Raw genomic sequence first — 25278 nt, forward strand, 5'->3', positions numbered from 1 at the left:
GATCTTTTACAAGACATGCATATTTTTGAAAATTTAATGTGTATCCGTTATAACACATCTAACTTATACTAATCAAGTTATAGCATAAATTTTCTACAAACAACACGTTATTAATAGTAAGGTTACCATGGATAATCTTACATTTACCTACAATTTTATCTTTATTATTATCACCGAAGGTGATCTTTGATCCTGTGCATTTTGTTATTTCAGTCAGTAATTGGTTATTGCATATCATGTGTTTGGAGCACCCACTGTCCAGATACCAAACAGAGTCTTCCAAGCAATTGTCCTAATTTATCTTTCTCTCTCTCTCTCTATATATATATATATACAACTTTGGTATCCATATTCATTTGGGTCAATGGTTAATCAGTCCCTTGGGGATCCATATTTGAGTTATCTTTATGGATCTCCCATTTTGTGTTGTTGATAGAGCGTACGTTTTAGACTCGGCAGACGTCTTCCTGCCTGTTGATGATCCCTTAACTTTAGGTGATGAGTTTTGATGAAAACTTCTTGACTTTCTGTCAAGTTTTTGCTTACCAGACCAACTGGATACCCGCTTCTTGGGCTTAAGCTAGCTTGACTTTTGGTCAATTGGCTAAAATATTTAAGTTTATATTTTAAAGTCAAGTCATCACATCTTTGGTTAGTTTCACCGTCAGTTAAATTTCTCTTAACAAAGCTTATGGGTTTAAGCTCGCTTTTTACTAGGTTTAACGTTTTGTTGGACTTATTTGGGTTGCCATTAACAAATCCTAGACCGAATTTGTATTCCACAGGCCTTTGCTGCATAATCAGCTGTTTGACGGTGTCTCCAGATTTCATCAAAGAACTAACCACATATTTTAATCTTTGGTTTTTATCAGAAAGTGTTTGAATTGTTTCTTTGAACTTTTCATTCTCAAAAGAGATCTCAATTATTTTGTTTTTCAAACTTCTGGTTTAGTATTTTGATTTGAAAAACATCTACTATCAGATTTATTTTTCAAATTTATTTCATTAAAAGAGTATGACAGTTTCTTGTACTTAATGACAATGTCATTGAGTGCAGTAGTTATACATCTCTTGTGAACTCGTTAGAGGTGAAGTCAAATACCTCATTGTCGTCTGCTATGAAGCATTTAACATTTTCGTCCTCACTTTCGCTTGATGAGTTGTCATCAGAGTCACTATCAGCCCACTTGCTCTTGCTTTCCTCAGTCAGCAGAGATTTTTAATCCTTCTTGTTCTTTCTATCAAACGACTTCTTGTAATCCCTCTTGGACTTTCTGTAATCAGCCTTGAAGTGACCTGATTTGTCACAATTAAAACATTTTAAGTTAGCATTGTAATCATTATTATAATTGTTTCTGTTTTAATTAGAGTTACAATGATTCTTCCTCATGAATTTGTCAAACTTTTTGACAAAGAGTGACATTGCATCGTTGCTGATCTATTCAGCTATCTTCACAGCATTCGAAGTATGTGGCTCATTAGTAGTCACTAGTGCTTTCGTTGAGACGGATGTGGATGGCTCCTCTTCATTCTTTTAGTTTATTTCAAACTCATAGGTTTTCAGATCGACGAACAGATCGTGCAACTCCATCTTGTTGAGGTCTTTTAATTCACTCATGGCCATCGTCTATATGTCACATTCTCTGGACAAAGCTCTCATCAATTTGATTGCAACCTCTCTGTTGCTATATGTCTTTCCTAGAGTGGAGAGTTCAATGACAATGCTGCTGAATCTTTCATCGAATTTAATCAATGTCTCTCTATGACGCATCTTGATGCTGTCAAACTTCTGTGTGACAACCATCAACTTGTTTTCTTTGGTTTGGTCGTTGCCTTCACAGAGTTGAGTCAGCTTGTTCCAAATCTCTTTGGCAGTAGAACATGACTTGATCTTACTGAACATGTTTTTGTCAAGAGTTTTGTAGAGAATGTCTTTGGTCACATTGTCGAGGTTGGCCTTCCTCTTGTCTTCAACAGTCCACTCATATATGGGCTTCTCCTTCATCTCAAGAGCACCCTCAGTTGTAGTTGTGGTTGTGCTGACCTTCAAAATCTTTATTGGACCGTCAGTGATGACACACCACATATCATCATTATGAGCCGCCAAATGAGCTTGCATTCTGATCTTCCAGTCATCATAATCTTCATTTGAGAACATTGTGATTTTGTTTATGAGAGACGTGATTAAGATATATGTAGATGCATGAGAATAGAAAATCTCGCTCTGATACCACTTATTAGTATTAGTGACAACAATAGAATGAGGTTGAATATTGTTGTATTATTTTTTATTTTCAATGCGATTTTAATCCTGCTAAAGACTTAAAATTATTCTTCAATAAATCGTAAGAAACTCTTGAACGGATTCAAGTGCGAAAAATGCGTGCGGGATTTGAAGCGGTAGATATAAGACGGTAAGAAACCGTAAAAAAAATAACACCAAATTTTATGAAAGTTCTCAGTTTGTATGTTAAAGGGCATTTTGGGGAAGTAAAATTATGAGGGAGGGAATCGAAAACAGATGATGCCAAGCCAATCTGACAAAGCAATCGCCTCAATACTCACGACAATCCGATGATGCAATTCTCTCACTACCTCCTTCCATTACCACTTTCCACTCCCCCTGCACAAGAACCTCTCCCGCCATTCTCCGCCGGCATTCTCCGGCGCCTCCTATGACCCAGAATCGCTCGTCGCAATCTCGAACCCGGAATCCGAACACCAACGGAGGTGCAGACATGAGGCTTGTAGTGCCCTTACAAGGCGTAGTTCAGGGGCGTGGCGGCCTCATACTCGGTTCCCTAATACCCTGTGCCTTATTCTACTTCCTTCAGTTCTACCTTAAACGACATCGTTCACCTCCTTCTCCGCCATCCTCCGACGCCGCTCCCGAGGCGGGGATTCCAAGAACTACTTCTCGCTCTAATCTGTCGTCCCGCGGATCCATTGGTCGCCCTTACATCTCTTCTAGAGCTGACCCGGTTGCGAAGCCAACAGATTCACCTTATTATATTGGATTGGAAAGGACTTCTGAAGATGCTTACGATGATGTTGAGAACCCAGATGGAATCATTCAGCTGGGATTGTCTGAGAATAGAGTGAGCCTTCATTGTTTTCGTCTTCATTTAGGGTTTTCAGTTTCATTCTCTCGATTCCTTTAGAATATTTATTTCTCTGCTATGAATTTGGTAGTTGTCGTTAGATTTGATCGAGAATTGGGTTTCGATGAATTGGAATGATTATGTCTCTGGTGAAGTGAGTGACGATGGCTTTATCATTAATGGGATAGCGACCTATCATCCATTTGATGGGTTATGGGAGCTCAAAGTGGTACGATTCCAATCTAATACATTCCAGTTCAGTTTTTCAATAACTTTTTAAGTGAAGTGTGTACTAATAATAGTGTGCCAAATTGAATTCATTGTGTATTTCGCAATTTGCTGTTGGTTTGATTATTATGAAGAACAATTCTTTGCAGGCCATAGCAGGTTTTATGTCAAAGGTCATGGGAGTATCATCATCAGTCAATTTTGACCCATCAAGAATAGTATTAACTGCTGGTGCAACTCCTGCTCTTGAGATTCTTTGCTTTTGCTTGGCTGACCATGGAAATGCTTTTCTTGTTCCAACACCTTACTACCCTGGGTAATTTTTCTTCTTAAAATAAAAACAGAAACTAGTGCTTGATACACCTTGTTATATAGAATTGGATTATAATTGTCGATTGAGCATACATATTTGATAGAAAAGAGATCTTGATAGAATTATATTGATAGATGAGGTGGGAAGAATTGCACTTAAGTGATAGGAGAGCAAACTTTAGGAGGGAATAGAACTTCAACTAATTTCATCATATCGATTAAAAAATTCATTATATATTTACATTACTCTTCCGCCAACCGCCCTTCCTCATAACTACTCAACGCCAACCGCTACCTGACCCTTCCTCTCGTATCGATACATGGGTCGTAGTTGTTGATTTCATTTGAGCCTTGTTTAATGAAGTGTTATTTCGTGCTTGTTGGATCATCTTAGGTTATTTGGATAATCAATAGTTTATTTCAAAAGAACATTGTTCGGTGTAGGTTTTTGTAAATAGGGTGATTTGTGTAAAAATACTTAGGGTATTTTTGTTGATGATTTAAATTATGGGATTCATGATGGGATGTTTATGTGATATATTGGGTTATTTTGTTGATAATTTGAATTATGTGATCAATGTTTAGATATTGGGTTATTGAGAATAATCTCAAATAACCTAGATCCTTGGATTTAATCTCATTTCCCATCATATTCAAATTATCAACTATAATACCCATATTTTTATCTTTTATAACATTTTATAATATTTAAATACAAAAGATATGTTGTCATTTAACCTAAATAATAACTCCTATTAATCTATTTATTTATGAAACAATATTATTTTTTTCAAATAATTCATATATTATTTTCAAATAACTCTGCATCAAACTAGCTCTTGAACTTACCAACAAATCCATGACTTAAGGTTTGACCGGGATATGAAATGGCGAACTGGGGTGGATTTAATACCTGTTCACTGTCGAAGCTCAGAAAACTTTGCCTTAAGCATAACAGCCCTTGATCAAGCATTCCATCAAGCAAGGAAAAGAGGCCAAAGAGTTCGAGGAATCCTCATCTCAAACCCATCTAACCCTGTTGGCACTGTCCTTTCCCGGGAAATGCTTTGCTGTTTGCTTGACTTTGCCCGCGAGAAGAATATTCATATCATATCTGACGAGATTTTCGCAGGCTCAATGCACGGAAGTGAAGAAGAGTTCACGAGCATGGCTGAAATCCTCGAATCTGATGAATTCGATAAGGACCGCGTTCACATAATATATGGTTTGTCAAAAGACCTATGCCTTCCCGGGTTCAGAACAGGTGTGATCTATTCATGGAATGAGAATGTCACGATTGCTTCAAAACGTCTGGCTAGATTTTGTTCGATTTCAGTTCCGACTCAAAAACTTTTGGTTGCAATTCTCTCGGACGTGGATTTCATGCAAACTTATATTGCCACCAACAGAAAAAGGATTCGGTCCATGTATGAATTGTTTGTGGCTGGTTTGAAAAAATTGGGGATTCCATGTGTAAAGAGTTGCGGGGGTTTGTATTGCTGGGCTGATATGAGTAGTTTCATTCGTTCTCATAATGAGAAAGGTGAGCTTGAATTATGGGAGAAGCTTTTAAATATTGGGAAAGTTAATGTAACTCCTGGTTCGTCTTGTCACTGTATCGAACCGGGGTGGTTTAGGTGCTGTTTTACTACTTTATCCGAGAAGGATAATCACATAGTCTTGGAGCGAATAAGGAAAGTAATTGAACTTTGAAAATGTTGGTTTGTGATTCAAGTTTTATTAGGAAAGCTGTATTTTTGTGAAAAGAATTTCAGAGAAATAGAAAATTCAATAGCCCATTTGTGCAAATTGGTCATTCTTTAGTTGTTTCAGGTTGTAGTAAACCTAGTTTTCTAATTGAATAAGCCGAGATCTTTTCTTTTTAGATGAGGAAATCTGTCTATTAATTCAAAAAATTGAGTACAATTGCAAAGATCCCTAATACTACCAAATACATCTCACTCATAGTCATTATTACTTAGTAGAAATCAATAAATATGTTACAATGTCCTGTATGTTGTCACTCAAACCATGCATTTTCAATTAAAAAATTTTAAGGATATTTTGATTTTTTTTTCTTACTTTATCTTTAACTAATACTCTTTAGGGCAATATAAAATTATTGTCCTTGTTCATCGAATCTGAATTATAAATAAAAATACATCTAAAAAGGAAATCCATAACCATATTATTATCATCCATTTTCTCTAAATTATTTTTCAAAACAAAAGTTTCAACTAAAAAAAAATAAAATATAGGGATTTATTCTTAATTTTGAGTACAACTTTTTTAGACAAATATCATAGAAAATAAAAAACAAAAATTACTTGGTTTCGAAATGATCAACTATTAAGATTAACTTATTTAGAAAATATTTGGTTAACTTTATCACATAACCATCCCTTAGAAAGCTAATGAGGAATCAATATCCTGATGCGAACCGGTAAAATAATTATTGTGATTTACCATAGTTTACGAGTCGTAAATCTGCAATTTAGGAAATCACATCACTCTAAAGTCTTAGCTTAATTTGATTTTTGTTTTATATTGCATTTATAAGAGCTTGATGAATCTGGAACTTAGAAAAGAAGAAAATATTATCTATTGTGTTTTTACATCGAGAAATAATAGATGAGTGAAAAATATTTGCAGAAAAATGTAGGGAAATGATGTCATTTTTTGAATGTATTGAAAATCTGAAAATTCTCTCGTATTAAATTTTCAATCCACTCAAGGATGATACATTATTTTCTTACATATTTTTTCCTATCCATATTTCTCGTTGTAAAAAATGTAGAAAAAATGGTCAGTGACTTGATTAACCTCTTACATCGACTATTAAGATTAACTTCTATTTAGAAAAGATTTTGTACAACTTTATCACATAACCATATCTAAAAAAAACAACGATGAATATTCTCATGCGAAACTAGTACTAGTAGTATAATTGTTCTGCTTTACCTTTGCACGTTATAAATTTGTGACAGAAAATCACATCACTATAAAGTTTTGAGTCGAGATCCTCTCGAATCGGATAGATTTCATAGCACAAGTAGGGACTTTCGGATAGATTCCATAGCACAAGTATGGACGAATCTATGTTATGGTTGTGGTTGGCTAAAACATATCCTTAAAAAATTTAATAAATAAGGTCAAATTTCTTTTTAATTTCTTAATTTATATCAAAATTTTAAACTTACCTCAAATATTTTCAAACACAGAAGTTTTAAATTCTGAATTTAGGACTAGAAACATATACAAATATACTCGAACAAATATTTTGATTAGTTGTACACTAGTAGTATTGTTTGTAATGATTGCGTAACTAATCAAACTTCAAGACAAACTCAAAAAGTGTTAAAAACAACTCAAAATATATAAGAAAAAACAAATGACCAAATGCATATGTGATTTATAAAAAAAATACAAAACTAATTCAAGCACAATAATATATCATTCCGATCAAATAATGGGAGAACAGGATAATTGAGGGATATTTCATCGACTTTTTAAAAGACCATCTTTCTGATTCTTTCCCGGCATATTTTATGTCGTTCGGATTTTATTGTTTTCTTTATCTGCACATGTTTTTCTAGTCCTCTTTGCGTTTTTTTTACATTCAATTCAATTGGGAAGCCACATTGGAAAACAACATATTAAATTATGCTAGAGGTCGGACAAATTACAATATTGAGAAGAGCGGTTACATTATTCAAATGGAGTGTTTCTGAAAACTAAGTTCATAATTACCTTCAATTCAATTGGGAAGCCACATTGGAAAACAACATATTTATATTTTAAATGCTTTCAAGCAAATTGGTGTGCAAACTACATCATTAGAAGAATTTTGTTGTCATAAGAAAGAACAGTAAACATGTCAATGAGGATGAATCGCACAATGCCGATCTCTACCTCTAACCTTCCTTTTTGAATTATTTAAACTCTGGTACTCTGCCAGTATGCTCTTAAGGTTCATATGTCATAAAGTTTGCATAATGAAATCATGCAATTTAAAATAAGGAAAGGGGCCTTTAGTAACAGGCTCACAAAAATTCACTCGGTGAAACAACCATGCAATCATTCAATTCATTCATTGTCTATCTACACATGTTGGAAGCAACTCACCACGAAAGAAAAAAGAAGAAAAACAAGAAAAATAACGAAAAAATAAATAGATTGATCCTTTGCTGATTTGTGTTCTCCATTTCCTGCTGAAGAACTATAACTAGTTTCCTGAGTCTCCATCCTCCACCTCTCCATCTTGGTGCTCCTCTTCTTCTTCCTCTTCTTCTTCTTCTTCAACCACCACAGCTCCAGCCCCGAGTAGAGTATTCCGTATCATTTCCTCCCAACCCCTTATTCTTGTTCGCATTAGTCGCATAGAAAGTGCGCTGAAATTGCTTGGCTCACTTGAATCAGCATCTTTAAACTGGGATTCGGACGAATTCTGATCTAGTGGTGGACAGTACTCCAATGTACATCGCCCAGATAGATCCATTACATTAACCTCAAAAGAGGGGGAGAGCATCCTCCCAACAGCTTTAACATGAGAAATGCTGAAAGACAACACAAATTCACTAAATCAAAATTGTCTCCAAGCTTAGTTAAATAAATGTACATAAAATAAGTTTATAACAAGGAAATAGGTACAAACAAAGCTTAAGAAGGGGACATCTGTATCTGTTGTATTGGGTTAACAAAAGAAAGAAAATGAGGGCAAAAAGAAATCAAATTCTAAACTAAAAAATGTTTTACATAAACTCCTATGTTACAATGAGGATGCATTTGTTTTTGTGGAGGGCAATCATGAAAAGAAGACTTTGTTTTAGTTATGCGTTCATGTTCATGTTCATGTTCATGTTTTTAGTGATAATAAATCTCTATCTCTAAGGGTTATTTTGCACGATGTCCAAGCCTTTCCCGTTCTCCTTTTCCCCCTTCCTTTTTTCTTGAATTAGTGTTAATATTGCAAGATCGCTTTCATAGCTTTAACTTAAAAAAAACTAGGTGCTTACCTTTTCTTATAGACCATGGTATTTTCTCTCAAGCAGACTAGCACAACATCCAGTCACTTCACTTCAATGAAAGTGTTTTCAGTGGGAATCAAACCTCTTAGTTCAACACTCATTTCACTTGAACAACGTGAGTGGGTAAAAACTAGTAAATGCACTTCTTTTTTTCTATAGATAGAGGTATCGATGGGCCTTGTGTAATGTAGCTGTAGTTAAGTCTGCATTGAAGTAGCTCTTTTTCTATTTGAAGATCTACCTATACTATAGATAACCCATCTTAGCCCTATTAGAGTTGAATTTTGTCAATCAAGGCCCCCTCAAAAAAATTCTAACTTTAGAGCTATCCATAAATCTTAATATAGTCATAGAAGGTCATAATTAAGCCTATTAACATATTCATGTTCATATTTTTACTAATTTTCAGCAATCTAACTCTATTATTTTCAAGTTCTTTCCACATAACCATCACAAAACATTATGCCTACCATTCTATGGATCTATTTTTATAACTAATAATGATTAGAGTGCCACTATAGATTTTCAAAGTACAGTTATAAGATTTTGGAGTGCAACAATCGTGAAGCTTTTATCACACATGTTGCCAACTAACATTTGCAAATATTCTAAATATATTTTTCTAACAAATCTTGAAATGGCATGGACCAAAGAGATGCGTCCAAATAAATGAGAAGTGTATAAGAACTAAATAGGAAATTAAGGATAGCAAAAGCCTACCATATGTAGTATAAACCATCCATCTCCTGTCTCTGAACTCTACCCAAAAGCTCGATTTGCAAAACTCCACCAATACAGAGAACAGGCTCGGGTAGACTGAATTTTTGAAGACTATTCTCCTACAATTTCACCATAATGCAGAAAATGAGAGATCTACTTACCAATTATGGCACCCAAATAGGAAAAAAAATAGAAATAGATCAAAATTTTAGTATTAAAACCCAATTTACATGACAGACAGAAATCACCCTCAAATTTGTTCCACATTTCTATCTGAAACTCAAATCTGTTTTAAAATTAAGTCAGTAATATTACTCAAATGACCTGCATCATTGGAAATTCAGGCGAAGTGTAAGTCCACACAAAGTTATCGTTTGTATAGTTCCCAACCCTATATTCTCCTCTCATCAGAACATCCATTTCCATGGAGCTCTTTGGATGTCCCATCTTAAACCGAACTGATTTTGCCGAATATACAGGGAAGCCATACTGAAAATATGCTGAAACATGAACAGATTTCTTTAATCGAGAAGAAAAAAAGGTATTGCAATGAAATATCTAAACTAGAAAAAGAAAAAAACAAATAAATTCCAAAACTGACCTTGAAATGGTTGGACATAGATTTCAGAGATAATACACAAATTTGCAGCCAACTTATAAACCAATGCCTCAGGAACAGTAGGATCATCTTCACCTTCACTCGACCAATACGATGCTCTACGGTCAACCCTATCGCTCGGCTCCAAAGTATTCTCAATGGTTTCGTCTGGGTAATTATCAGTGCTGGAAGCAACAATTGCTTGTGAGATACAACTTTTATCTGAGGATCGTTCAAGACCATGAGCCATACAAGCATAGACTCTGTGATTTCGATTCAGATATTCCCAACCCAGAGTATTACACAGCATCTCTTCAACTGGTTCTATAATATTCTTAACTTGGATTGACTTGATAAAACTCGATAAGTCGGGAAATAGTGTAACACAAAGATTCTTTGCCAAACCATTTTCAACAACTGCAGAGAGGATCATGTCACATAAAAAAACAAAAAACAAAAAATTAGCATGTGTTCATATGTCAAATGATAGCAAAGTCAAATTTGAGGCTTTTAGGTTACCGAATCTTTGCCAGGATCTTGAAACTGCAGTAGCACGAACAAGATCAGATGGGTCATCCAAACACATGAGTATCTTGCTGGATATGTCAGGTCCAAGAAATTCGATGAAGTCTCCAATTTTCTCCATCAAAACTAAACTCTATGTGTCCAAGCGGCAAGGAATTCATCGAGAAAACAAAAAATATAAAGAGTATAATGAGTTGGTATTTCAAAAAAGAAGAAAATTCCTATCGTACAAAACCTAATTCACAAGATTACGTAAAGGGTATGCAAAAGGGTAAACCACTGTAACATTTGATTCTACAAAATAAACCAAATTTTGCGAATTTCCAACCATAAGTCTGATTTCTATTTTCGAAAAAGTCATATTTTTAATCTGGTAACTGAAGATTAAGAAAAGGGATCTCAGCGTAAGGATACAACAGAAAAGTGGTATAAACGAAAAGACAAAGTACCTCGTCGGAGAGAACAACAGAGATCTATTGCAACTACAAGCACCACAGAGAGAGAGAGAAGGTTGAAGATTGAGGTGAATCAGTTTTCGGACAACCTACGCTTCTGGTGGGTTTGGCGTTCGGGTCGAGATAACGGGTCTGTTTTTATATATATATATATATATATATATATAATGTATAGTATATAATATATAATATATATATATATATATATATATATATATATATATATATAGTATATAATATATATTGTATATATTTATAGAGATGTATTGTCCTTTGACTTTCATTCTTAAATCCTCATTCTTTTATGTATTTTTTTCATTGCAAAATATTTTTCGGTTTTATATAAATTAGTAATCTCAATTTATTTGTGTAAGTTTTATAAGTTAACATTATTAAAATAACTCCATGTAATCAAGGTAAAGATATAAAAAAATATTATTTATATATAAATATCATAAATAAAAATAATATTATTCAAATCTTTAAATTGGTTTTAGTTGTTAAAATTAAATGTAATTTAAATGTAATTTATCGAGTATATATAGTTTGAAAAATATTTAAAAAAAAGATGTAATTAGGGGTGGAGAAAATTACCGATATTAAAGGTATATCGAATATACCGTACTGTAATATATCGAAAATATCGATTTTTAAGTTATACCGAAAAAAGGTAAGGTATGATACCGATACCGAAATTATTGGTAAGGTAAAGGTATGAGATTTTTAAAATTTTGATATATCGTGATATACCGAAATAGTATTTATTGGTTAAAATATATATAAATATAAATATATATAATACTTATAAGGAAATATTTAAATAGATTGGATGCTAATTTAATTATAGATGAATAATATCAAAATATAATTATACTGAAATATTATTCATTATATGCAATCTCTACCTTACCGATGAGATTGTTTTTTTTAAGTTAATATGTTTTTTAGGTATAAAAGGTATAATACCGATACCGTACCGAAATCAAGGTAAGGTAAATGTATGAATTTTTAGTATATCGAAATTAAGGTATATCGAAATCAAGATATACCGAAATTAAGGTAAGGTAAATGTATGCATTTTTTGTATACCGAAAGTTTAGGTAAGGTATAAGGTATGGATAAAACATTAAGATATATCGTACCGACCCACCCTAGATGTAATGCATGATCAATCATATAAATTGAAATATCCATTAGGAAGAAAAATAATTTAAAAAATAAAAATATTATCAAACATTTAATTTCAAATCAAATTATATAAAATTCTATTAAGTTTAATATTACTTATTATTATATATTTATTTAAAAATAAAAATATTAGAAAATTATTTAACTAATTCATTTAAAAATTTTAAATTTTTTATATTTATAATAATTTTGATTATTTAATAACTAAATTTAGTAAGATGTTAAAAAATAAGAAAATAAATAAATGATTGATAATAAAAGTGTTGCCAAGGAAAGATGCAAAATTTTGAGTTCCCTTTACCTTCAACCTTGTTTCTATAGGATGAAGAAGCTGCATTACTTACGGATAAAGAAGGAAAAAGTGATGTTGTCAACAAAAATAAAGAGGGAAATGAGCCATTTTCTTTATATCATATGTTTTAGGCATGTTATGTGAAGATTAAATTCCTTCAAAACTTGAATACATTCCGACTGAAAGTTGGCTCCTTAACCCATTCTTTCCATTTAAAAGTATTCGGACCGGATCAGACCAATTCTCGGCGTGTCCCTAGCTAGTAGATATGTGAAAGTACTCTACAGTGTCTTAATTTATTTTTTAAAATATTATAATAAAAAATTAAAAAATACTAAAACATAATTAAATTAAAATTTTTGTACTAATAAAAAAAAATTTGTCATACAAGGTCATAATTTTTTTTATAATAATAAATTATTAAAAGTTAATATTGTAACCCTGGGAATCCCGCAACAGCTGTCACGACCCACTTGTCTTCCTAACCCAAGAGGCTTAATCAATCATGAAGGCCCAACACAAGGAACCTTCTAGAAGCCTTGTAAGAAAGTATGTCATGCTCTACATTAATGAGCCATTTAATGTAGTGGTTGGTTAGTAACTATTAAGGTGGTAGTTGGGTAGTAAACTATCAATGTGGTAGTTGGATAGCACACAATTAATGGGGTAGTTAAGTGTTATGTAATTAATGAAGTAGTTGGGGATAGCCCTATAAATACCTTAGAGATTCCTTTGTAAAGTACCAAGTATTCAAGTGATATAATATTATTATTCTTTGTAAGAGTTTACTCTCTCTCTAGAATTCTTGTGTCAATTCTATTAAATGTCGAGTGTTGCGTCGAGAAAGGCTGACTAGTTACTCGTTCTTGCGAAGATCATAACTAGTGCCGCACAGATCGTCAGTGGAAAGACTGAGCCCGTGACACAGCGCATGTGATCGACACGTGGCATGCGGGCCCAAAATAGCTCGAGATTCGATGGTTTCAAATTTAGTTTGAATATTATTTTTTAAGAGATTGTGATAGTACTAACAACTTTTTAAAATTAATTAGATATAAATAATTAATTTTATTCAAATTTTAATAATATGGGGATTTGTTGTAATCAAATAACGATTTGATTTTTTTATGAAATTCGATTTAAATTAATTAAACATAATAAATTTAAGAAAAGATGTGTACAAACATATTTTGCACTAGAGTTTCGTTTGGTTCGAAATTTTGTGATACTCGAGAAATGACTTTCGCGTTATGTCCTATATACTAGTTAAAAACGTTCTTTACTTATAAAGTTGACTTTTTTGAAAATCAGTTGTATAACGTTTGTGTTTTAACCAATTATTCTTCTGGTCCTAGTCATGATTCTAGGTTTTAGCGTTATTTAAAATATTGAAACAATAATATTTAAATGTTGGTACCTGTTGCAGATGATAACTATGGTGGAAATACCTGAAGAATATCAATCATTTTTAAAGGCATTAGGGTTTAGAAATAAACATCAAACGAGCATTTGTTGAAATATTTTTTGTGGAAATATCCCCAAAATATTTAAAATGCATTTTCTAATTTTTCTAATTTTTAGAAAATAATTTGAAGTCCAAAAATTATAAAAATAATTTTTGATTTTGAAAAGTGGAATTAAATAGTTCTTAGGACCGGAGTCCTAAGGCTAGGGTTCGTTTTTTCTGATCGGGGTCTAGAAACCCTTAGTCTAGGTTCGGGAGCTCTCAGTCTGAGTACAGGAGTTCTTCGATCGATGCGCTAATGACTCTCGGTCCTTGGCTTATCTTACCGGTCTAGGTGTGAAAACATATCGATCCAAAACTAGCCTAAGGCTAGGTTTCTCGGTTGAGGTGTATAAACCTCTCGGTCCGAGACTAGCTCTAGGCTAAGTTCCTTAGTCAGGGGCTCGAGAGCTCTCGATCTCAAGCTTGGGATGCTCGATCCCAAGGTTAGGCCTCTCGGTCATGGGTCTTGGGAAACTCGGTCATGGACTTAGGCCTCTCGGTTCAAGGTGAGAATCCTCGGTTGGATTTCTCGATCCTAGTTCAAGAACGTCGGTCATAGGTCTCGTCCTAACTTATTTTATTAGTCCTTGGTCTCGGTCCTAGGCTTACAAGCCTCGGACCTCAAGAACACAAGGATCCAATTTTCAAAATTCTTGTTTTTAGCTCTAATTCTTTGATCCAAGAGCTTGGGTAGCTTCACAAAGCTCCTAGAACATGTTGATCATCATCTCAATGTATCATCGACCTAGATGATAATTAATTTGTTCAAAACTGTTTTTTATCAAAATTTAAAATTTTGATTTAAAAGGTGTTTTAAAGTGAAAGAAGTTATTCAATAGTTTCCTTATATCACATATACTTGATTAGTAGCAAAACAAGAACAATGGTTGTTCATTTTGACCAATTCAAGAACTCAAAATTTTCATTTTATTTTAATCAAACATGATCCAAATAGTTGCTCAACATGTTTACAATCATGTTGGGAAGCTTTTGGGTTATGATTCAACCGAATTAACCCAAGAACAACAAACCTGTTTTTTTTTTTGAAATTCAAATTTGAGTTTTTGTTATTTAGATCGATTGATTGGTTCTATCGTATCTAGATAGTCTATAATTCATCTAGGGATGAATTTTCAATCATAAAACAACATAAAATAGCATGCATACAAGCTTATGTAATTTTTAATAAAAAAATTAAATTCAAACTGTAAATATGAATTATAGATAATTGGAACCTTACCAAGGATTGGAGAGCACTCCTTGATTATTATAGAAGTTTTCTGGATGCTTAGATCCAAACTTTAAGGCTTTAAACTAGAAAATTCAAAAAAATCTGAAAGTTTCAAGCTTTAATGGCAAATTTTTGATTTTCTTCGATTTGAAGGTATGAGTTGGTTGCTTAACTTTGAAATTACTTATGGGGTATTTATCCTCGTCCTAAGTCGGTTGGGGCGTATAGTGGCCTGAATTGTCAAAAGCCATTAATAGCTTTTGGTTGTGCTTGGCTGAAGTCGCCGGAATAATGATGATTCATCATTATTTTGATAGGTAGAAATGATCATCTTCGTAGGGTGATCATTTTAGGCTTTAAATGAGCCAAAATGGTGGACTAACGAGGGAGTTTCAAAAAAGTAAAATCAAAGACGAATCTTTGATGCTTATCACTTTGGCATCACGTTTGAGACGAAGGTGGCGCTCAAAACGATGCTGTTTTGAGCGCTTTCCAACATTTCGTCTAGCGATGTTGGTGTTTGGGTGGTCTATTAGTGATTCCACTAATGGACGTTTGTTGATCCGTTGTGATCCAGGCGCGCGCTGCTCTAGCTACAACCGGCTATGCGAGCGCTCTGAGGCATTGGATGAGGAGCCAACATCCACCCAATGTATGTGGTTCCTGTTGCAGCGTTTTCTTTTATTTCGGCTACACTTGATTACATATTTATATTTTTTTTAAGTCCTTAAAGGGTTATTTGAAATTAATTTTTCTTTCAACCTTTTCACTTTAGTTTTGATCTTTTCAAATACACAAAATATTAAAATAAGTATGACATATATTTTACCAATTTATTTTTTATTGTATAATTGTAGGATTTAAATAAATAATTTTATTTGATACAACAATTCATCAAAATTATTTATTTTTGTCCTTTTTTTTAAATTATTTTGAGATAATATGAGTACAACATTTATCAAAATAATTTTATTTTCTATTTTGGCCATAACTCTTAATTAATTTGATTAATTAGCACGATAATTAATCATAATTAATTGTTTTAAATAGGTTTTGCCGTGAGTTAATTATTTTGATCTTACTTATTTAAAAACAATTAAAAATAATGATTTTAATATTATAAATTAGAGCGTAAATTTTTAGTGCTTACAAATATATATAAATAATTAATTAAATAATAAAAAATGTGATAATAATAAAATTATTTTTTCAAGTCTTTTAATTTGTTTTTTAAAATAATAAATAAGTCTCAAATATATTTTTCAAAAAATTAAATAACATATTTTTAATATATTTTTAATTTAAATATTTTATTATTTTATTTTACAGTTTTATTTTATTTTTAAAAAACATTTTTATTTCTTTTATTTAAGTCTTTTTTTAATTAATAATATATTAAATATATATTAATATTATTTTTTTAAACTATTTCGTCAATTCTAAAAATATTATTTCAAGTATATAATGTCTTATTTTTATTTTGTCTTTTTTTTTGGAAAAACGACTTAACGTCATTTTATTAAAAATTCCCAAAAACTGGAAAAAAACCACAAGTTTAAGAGATCATTCTAGACAGGTCTAGAATGATTTTGAAGTCGTAACATTTTGAATAAAAGCTAAAAAGCTAAAAACGTAAATGAATTATCTATTTACAATGCTTTCAATTCTAGTGAGTTTAAAAAACGGTAAACTCTAGTTTCTGCAGATATTCCAGTTCTGCTCCGTGCTTGAAATTCCTCTCCACGTTCTCGCGAGGGCGCTGCAATCCGATACAATATCTTTCCATAACTCATCAACGCTTCTACAAATTTTTCCATATACCCTTGCATTCCGTTCTTGCCAAATGTTATACACCACTACTCCAAAACCGCACATGAACACGCTTGTTGCAAATCTATTTCCCTTAGCTTTGAGTAGTGCAACTTCTTTGATTTCATTCCATTCGCTCGGGAAACTTATCAGCTCCAAGCTTTTATAGAATCTTTCACAAAGCTCCGAAGCAATACAACAGCTCCCGAATAGGTGATCTATGGTTTCTTCATTTCCTATGCATAGAAGACAGCTCACGTCCGGGATGCTCATATACTTGCTGATACGATCACGGGTGCTGAGTCTTTCCCAGAAGGCGAGCCATAGGATGAACTGGTGTCGAAGGATAATCTTCGTTGACCATACAAGAGGAGTCCATTCTACTTTCTACGCTTTTTCCCGGATTACCTCCTATATTTTCTTCAATACCAGCTTCTCATTGTCCTCAGCTTTCCATTCATGAATATCCGGTCTGTTGTGTAGTTGTATGTTACTTATATGATCAAGTATCATATTTCCTTCTGGAATTCTTCTCAAGAGCAAGTTCCAATTCCCGTCTTTGATGTCTCTGATTTTCGCTTTTGCGTAGTCCCTTCTGATACATGTATTTTGAAACTCCTCATTGTCAATGATAGGCTGGTTTTCGAACCAGGGGTCGTGCCAGAATAGAGTGTCTTTCCCGTCCCCTAGTCGGATGTCATAAAGATCTACAATATCGCTTCTTAGTTTAAGAATCTTTTTCAAAGACCAGTTCATACCTTCATGAATTTTGCAGGTCCAGATACTGGTTTCGTGTTTCATAAACCTCGTATGCACCCATTTGATCCATAGTGACTCTTGATTGCGCTCCAAAGTCCACCGATGCTTGAAGGTTAGAGCCTTGTTCCACTCGATACAGTTCTTCAAGTCGATGACTCCCTCGTCTTTCGGTTTGCAGAGAGCGGTCAATTTGACTTTCTTTCCTCCTCTTCCACTACTACCCCAAATAAAGTTTCTCATCAGCGTGTCGAGTTCCTTCATTACCTTCTTCGGAATGACCATTTGCTGCGCCCAATAGTCAACTATGCCCATAACCACGGTTTTAATAAGTTCGATCCTCCCTGCATAAGAAAGTTTTTTCGCTGCCCAGCTAGATATCGTGTTTTTTACCTTTTTAATCAGCGGCTTGCAGTATGAGATCTTGATCTGCTTCGCAATTGACGGAATTCCTAAGTACCTTATGGGAAAGTTGCCTTCCTTGATGCCCATGATGTTGAATATGTCCTGCTTTGTTTCGTCCTTCACGCCTCCATAAAATGCCACACTTTTTCTTTCATTAATAGTTAAACCTGTTACATTAGAAAAGAACGTTAGTGCAGCCCTTATAGTTTTAATGGAATCAACGTCTGCGTGCGCTTGAATGAACAAATCGTCAACAAGCATAAATTTGTTACCTTCTCTACCTCACAGAATGGGTGAAAGATGTATGGACGATTCTTTCGGAACATCGCGAAGATGCTCTCAAAGATCACCATGATAGTTACGAAAAGGTAAGAAGAGAGGGAGTCCCCTTGCCTTACCCCGTTTTCACCCTTGAAATAGCTTCCGTGCACTCCATTGACGCTAACAACAAAGCAGGATGATGAAACGCATTGCATAATCCAATCGATAAAAATCATAGGAAAAACATAAACAATCAGAAAGTCTCGAATGGTTTCCCATCTAACAGAGTCGAAATCTTTCTTGATATCTATTTTGAAAGCCACTCTCGGGGATATTTTCTTTTTCCTGTAGCCTTTTAATAGGCTCTGCATGAAAAAAATATTATGAGAGATTGTCCTACCGGGGATGAATGCAGATTGATTAAGATTTATTATTTTTCCTATTACATTTTTTAAACGTTTAGAAATGATTTTTGAAATTATTTTATAAATCACATTACAGCAGGAAATTGGTCTGAAATCTTGTACTTTCTCAGGTACCGCAGTTTTCGGGATCAAGGTTAGAACCGCTATATTCCATTGCTTTAACATCTTCTTGTTTTTGAAAAACTCCAGAACCCCATCAGTAACATCTTTACCCACAACCGACCAATTGTCTTTGAAGAATTGCGCATTAAACCCATCAGGACCCAAACTTTTATTCCCATCAATACTAAACAGATCTTCTTTAACCTCAACCTTCGTGACCACCCTTATCAACTCGCGACTATCTTCTGCAGAGATTTTCCTATCAATAATCTGATACAAGGTATTCAGGTGACTTTGATGCTGTTTTCTTGTACCCATAAGCTGCTTATAGAAATCGATAGCCAGATCTTGTACACCCTTTTGACCCTAAACATATTCACCATCATTATTCTTCAGCATATACACATTGTTTCTCATGTTTCTAGCCTTGCATTTTTTGTAGAAGAAAGTTGTGTTTTTGTCACCCAACGAGAGCCAGCTCTGTCTTAATTTCTGTCTAACAAAATTTTCTTCAAGCAGACTCAACTTCCTGAAGTTTTCAAGCGCATACCTTTCTGTTTCATTGAGTTGTTCATTACTATCATCCCTTAATAACTTTTTCTGAACCTCTTCCAGTTCTTCTCTAGCAGCTAGAACTCTATTGGAGATATTGCTGAACTTCTTCTTGTCAAAGTTTTGGAGATGATTCTTCAAGAGCTTAAGCTTCTTAGAAACCCTGTACATGTTGGAACCTCTAACATCTGTAGACCATACGCTTTCGAGAATACCCTTGAATTTATCATTATCCATCCAGAAATTGAAAAATGTAAAGGGTCTTCTGAACCTTTCTTCCTTTTCCCAGAACAATTTAATCGGACAGTGATTATATATACCCGGATTCAGAACATGAAGTTGACTTCTTGAAAATTGGTTAATCCAGTTCTCATTTACCAGACATCTGTCAATTCTACTTTTTCTAATTTGCTCATTCCCTCTCGTAGAAGACCAAGTGAAGAAGTTTCCAGAATTGGTAGGCTCGATACAACCCATATCTCTGATGCAGTCATTAAAGTCAATCATATCCCGAGTTATTTCAGATTCTAGGCTACGATCAGATTCGTTTCTAGTTACGTTGTAATCATCGAGGACAGCCCAAGATTTATCAATACCAATCCAGTTTTTGAGACAATTCTAGAGGAGTCTTCTGTCAGTGCTTGAGTTGCTACCATAGACAATATCAAGATTAAACACGATTCTTGTGATTCTCTCTTTGACCTCCACCAGGATTGCTTGATCATTCGAAAAGAGAGCCCTAACCTCAATAACTTTGTTATCCCAAATAACCCAGATTCTGCCTGTTTTTTCATTTGAGTTGTGAATGATTTCCCAGCTACTATCAATACACAGTTTGCTAACCTTCTCAACGTTCTGACTTTTGACTTTTGTCTCAAGAATACCCATAATAGTGATCTTTTGATTCTCAATGATCCTCCTGATTTCTTTGCATTTTAGAGGGTCATTGAGTCCCTTATGTTCCATGTCACTATATTCATGAATGAATATAAGTGTTGGGTTCCTAACTTTCCAGACTGTCCTGAACCTCTTCATCAGAGAAATCATAAGAATCACTTGTCTCGCTATCCTCAATGGCTACAGTTTGATTACATGGAATACTATTGACATTGAGTGAGGGTTGTCTCATGTAGATCTCATCTTCTCCCGTGATAGAATTAATGGCTTTTAGATCCAGGATCTTTCTACTTTGTCTTCGATTTTCATCTTGTTCTTCTTTAGTAGGTCTTTTCTGACTTTGAACCTCTTCACTAATGGATTCATGTTTGTTATCGATTTTAATTTGCCCTACTTCAGAACTAAGGCTCACTGCCTTATTCAAGACCAAATTATCTTCTTCTGCACTTGATCTTTTGATTTCAAAAAACCCAAGATTTCCCAATCCATTCTCAAGAGCTTCTTTATTACTTGTTCCAAGTTTCTCTTGTTCATCATCTCGAAAGGTGGCTCTGAGCACAAGGATCAGGTCATTTCGAATTTTGATGACATTGTTTTTTCGGTTCCTGTTTGCATTCCTAGAACTATCAAGAGTGGACTCACGACCTATTGGAGTGACTTCAGACCCAATTTTGCTTATTTCATATGGGACAAGTATTCCTCGTCCCATAGATCTTTGAATTCCAGAAACTTTAGAACCAGGACATGTAGTTACATCAAGACCAGTTCTTTGATCAGTATTGGGACCGGTGGAGTTAGGACTAACAATAGTATCATCCACAATAATAGGACTTGTTCCAGTATCAGGACCAATATAGTCGGGATCAGCAATATTTACACATTTTTAATTAGGACCGGTAGTAGTAAGTTCGGTAACTTGAGTAGTTTCATGATCATCAAGTCCAGGACCAGGCTTAATATGGTCAATATGGCTAGGAACAGTAGCTTTATGAGAAGCTTTAGGACCGGTGTGTCTATATTCAGCTTTATTAGAACCGATACCCTAACCAGGACCGACGTTTTGAACAGGACCTATTCTCGAGAAAATATAATCCCTAAGACCGGTGCCCTGAACATGACCAATATGATCAACGTTAGTAGGGCCAGCTTGTACCCTTACCCACTTCATTCTTTTTCCTATCTTCTTCTTACCCTTATCTGTTCTTTCTTTTGGTTGCCCATCTTATCATCTTCAGTGCGTTCATTGCTGTTAAGTTCAGACTTGTTCACATTTCTCTCAACCTGGGCCTGGTTAGTGTCATTCATATCACCTACTTGAGTGTTGTCATTGGCCTTCGATTTTAGATTATTATTGACTGGACATTTATTCGTAGCGTGTGTGAAAGTGCTACACCATATACATCGATTTGATTTCCATTCGTATTGTACTCCAATGTCAAATAAATTTCCCAGTCTATCTTTAAGTTCAAGCTTGATTGGAAGAGAGCTACTTGGATAGATTTCGACACTAACTCTGGCCACAGATGCACGCTCATAGCCTTCCATTGCTGGGTCAAACATAAGTGGTTTGTTTGCCTATAATGCTTAAAATATAGGCCAGGCCCATTGGCTTGCACATATGTGGTGGAACATTCTTGAGATTGAACCAGATTTGTTCAAGTTCAGGCGGTCTATGATTAGTATTAAGTTCCTCGCTCCACTTGTACAACTTGAATCTTTTTCCCCTGATAAAAGTATACTCGCTCTCTATGATCAACTTTATTTTGCTTCCATTCCTGAAGGATAGAAAGTAGAATCCGTGATCATTGATTGTGATTCTCTACAGACCAGAGGATTCCCACTGACCCATCAACGTTCTTTTAACCTCAGCAAATGGTGCCTTCATGTTGCCCACAATATGACGAACTATGACAAACTCCCATGCCTTTACGCATTTTTCTTCAATTTCTGATGTGAGCTCAAACCGGTGCGGATGATCAAGTGTAATTACCTTTGAGAATAAGGTGTTTATCTGGAATTTTCCCTTTTCTGGATCGCTCATGGCATTTCCATTCCACACCTTTCCTTCTTGCCAGGTTTTGTTTGGGTTACTCCTTATTGTGTACACCTTTGTTTTATTATATTTCGAAATTTCCTTCATGGCGTCAACCGTCCACTTGATCACTTCATCATATTGGTCTTTGTTGAAGAGATTCCAATTCTTTAGATAGTGACTATTGAACTGAGCATTCAACTGATCATTTCTTTCCTGGGGCATCGTAATTTCTTGTTTATTAATTTGGAAAAATAGCTTCTTCATCTGTTTCTCAGTCCTACCAAATTTGCTATTTCGTTTTTCCTCATTAACCATGTTGGACCAGTAGTAGGATCCTTGTTATCAGCCTGAGTATTTTCTTTGCCGAGAATTGCAGCAGTAGGAGGAGCTGAGGAGATGACCGTTTCAGGGATGCTATCTTTCCTAATTTGTTTGTTCTTTTCGGCCCATCTAACCCTTGTATTTCCCACAAAACCGTTGCCTTCAATTGTTCCGATCTTCTTTAGAATATCCCCTTCAGTTCTCTTCTCTTGTGTATCAGTTTTCCTCTTTTGAATGTTGTCAATTAGCATTTCAGGATCCAGATTAACGAGCGGAGAAAACGCACCTAGGTTCAATAACTTAGGGTTAGCCTCGGGTGTCACGGTTTCCTTGGGATTTACTTCAGTATTCTTCTTAGAACTTGAGTTATTTGCCTTCATTTTTTTCATTTCTTTGATTTTCGATCCATTCTTACCCTTCTTAGCTGTTTTAGAATTATTCGATCCTGTTTCTTGATCGATCTTTTCAATTTCAGCACTTGTTTTGGAAGAATTATGCCTCTTTGCTTTTGGTTTGATCTTTGTTGCCGACGTCTTCTTCATTGACTTATGATATTCGAGGTCGCATATTATTGTTTCATCATAGTCAGTGCTATCGTCTAATTCCAAATCAACATCTATGCTTTGGTTCTTTTGATTCGACCGATGGCTCATAGCTTTGATAGTAGATTTATTATCTTGGTGATTAAGACCGGTAGAAGGTGGATATGTGATGTCAGGACCGGCATTTAAAGAGATAGGACCGACATTAGAAGATCTAGGACCGACATTAGAAGAGTTATGACCAACATTTGAAGAGCTATGACCGGCGTTTGAAGAGCTAGGACCGACATTTGAAGATATTTTTATTTTGTCTTATACAATAATAAATGGAAAAAATGTAGATTTTATTTATAAAGTTGGATGGAGGTGTTAAATTTGTTTATTAAGTTGTAAAATTCTATCTATGTATACAAACTTGTCAAAAAATATCAAATTTATTAAACTTAACAGATTTCTCTAACGACGTTAACTTGTAGTCTTGTTCTCATTGACATGTCATATCCACGTATTATTTTTATATATATAATATTTATAATCAAATTTTCCAATTCAATAAGATCTTATCATTAAAAATATAAAATTAAAAATAACTTCAATCTCTCTTCAACATGTTATGTTACGCTCTCTCAACGATCTACATCTAACACTGCTAATACAACTCCGACAACCAACAACTTTAAAACAATGTATCTACACATCATAAAAAATGGCGATAAAAATCGCAAAAAGGATGATTATTATTGAAGTTGTATTCTTCCTATAAATAAATGCATAACCCTTAATTAATCTCTTTCGTTCTCTTCTATGGCGGATTTTTCATCATTATGAGACTGTGATGAGAAGAGATCCTCGGCCAAGAAATGGACAATTGCATCCTTGAACAGGTGGCTGCCGTCAACTGTGTCGGCTTCGATCCCGACTCCATTCTCCCAACTCACCTGAGACTCGCTTCCACAAACTCAAATCGTTCCCGACCCCTTCTTTCGGTTCAAATCTATGGGAAGATCCACTCATCAGTCAAATGATGATGATGAAGAGAACAAGAAACCAGAGCTGGAAAATTGGTATGTTTCTTCACCATCTAATTCATTGAATTCGTTGGCGGTAAAGGAAAATCTCTCGCCAATGAAGGAAATCTGAGCAGCGCAAAATATAGATCAATAATTTTACTTCGGATTCGTCGAATCTGTATTAGTCTTTCCCGTCTCCTTCACCACCAAAGAAAACGGGTTGCTTCTAGTTCTCCCCGAAGAAGGATTCGTCGTCGAAGAAGAGCAAGCATAGGGGAAAGATGATTCCAGCGACATTTGTGTCGGAATGGGGGAAGCGACGGTGAGGAGGAGTTGTTCTCGGACTTGAATATGTTTTCGAAGGAACGGGAGAAAGTGTTGAAGGTTACGAAGTAGGAAGAGAAAATTAATCAATCTATTGCAGATGAGGGTTGCGGGGTTGATGGTGTTGGTTGTCGGAGGAGTTGTTGCCGGAATTGTATTAATGGTGATAAATGCAGTAGTGAGAGAGATGAAGTTATTTTTAATTTTATTTAGTGTATTTTAGTGATAAGGTTAATTTGAATTGGAAGATTTGATTATAAAAATAATATATAAAAAAATAATACGTGGATATGACATGTCATTGATAGAAGGACCACATTTTAACGTCGTTAGAAAATTTAGTTAAGTTAAATAAATTTCACTTTTTTACAAGTTTATATATATAAATAAAATTTTACAACTTAATAAACAAATTTAACAGATTCATCCAACTTTATAAATAAAATTGACATTCTTCCCAATAATAAATAAATCAAAAATAATTTATCAATCGTTTTAAAACTTAACATATTTACTTAAATAAAATTTTAAATTAGTTTTCTAATTTATATATTTTTTAATATATATATAAATAGAAACATTATAAATTTAATAACAAATATTTATTTTATTTATATATATATATATATATAATTAATAATTTTAATACTAAAAA

General features: G+C 34.1%; 3 protein-coding genes across 3 annotated transcripts; 1 reads left to right on the top strand and 2 right to left on the bottom strand.

Annotated features, from left to right (window-relative positions):
- Positions 1-1219: 1219 nt before the first annotated feature.
- LOC124909695 lies at positions 1220-2158 on the bottom strand. The gene is made up of 2 exons (XM_047450348.1): positions 1639-2158; positions 1220-1296 (listed from the first exon to the last, which is right to left on the bottom strand). Exons 1-2 carry the CDS (start codon positions 2156-2158, stop codon positions 1220-1222), a joined length of 597 nt encoding a protein of 198 aa, XP_047306304.1.
- Positions 2159-2480: 322 nt separating this feature from the next.
- LOC124945662 (probable aminotransferase ACS12) lies at positions 2481-5450 on the top strand. The gene is made up of 4 exons (XM_047486132.1): positions 2481-3098; positions 3193-3330; positions 3479-3645; positions 4511-5450. The coding sequence occupies exons 1-4, from the start codon at positions 2676-2678 to the stop codon at positions 5352-5354; spliced, it is 1572 nt and encodes a 523-aa protein (XP_047342088.1). The 5' UTR covers positions 2481-2675; the 3' UTR covers positions 5355-5450.
- Positions 5451-7659: 2209 nt separating this feature from the next.
- Positions 7660-11097, bottom strand: LOC124910751 (F-box protein At4g00755-like). Its single transcript, XM_047451429.1, has 6 exons — positions 10961-11097; positions 10506-10644; positions 9990-10403; positions 9713-9888; positions 9389-9507; positions 7660-8197 (listed from the first exon to the last, which is right to left on the bottom strand). Exons 2-6 carry the CDS (start codon positions 10630-10632, stop codon positions 7867-7869), a joined length of 1167 nt encoding a protein of 388 aa, XP_047307385.1. The 5' UTR covers positions 10633-10644; positions 10961-11097; the 3' UTR covers positions 7660-7866.
- Between the last annotated feature and the right edge of the window lie 14181 nt (positions 11098-25278).

Source organism: Impatiens glandulifera, chromosome 7, assembly GCF_907164915.1.
Source record: "Impatiens glandulifera chromosome 7, dImpGla2.1, whole genome shotgun sequence".
Taxonomy (NCBI): domain Eukaryota; kingdom Viridiplantae; phylum Streptophyta; class Magnoliopsida; order Ericales; family Balsaminaceae; genus Impatiens; species Impatiens glandulifera.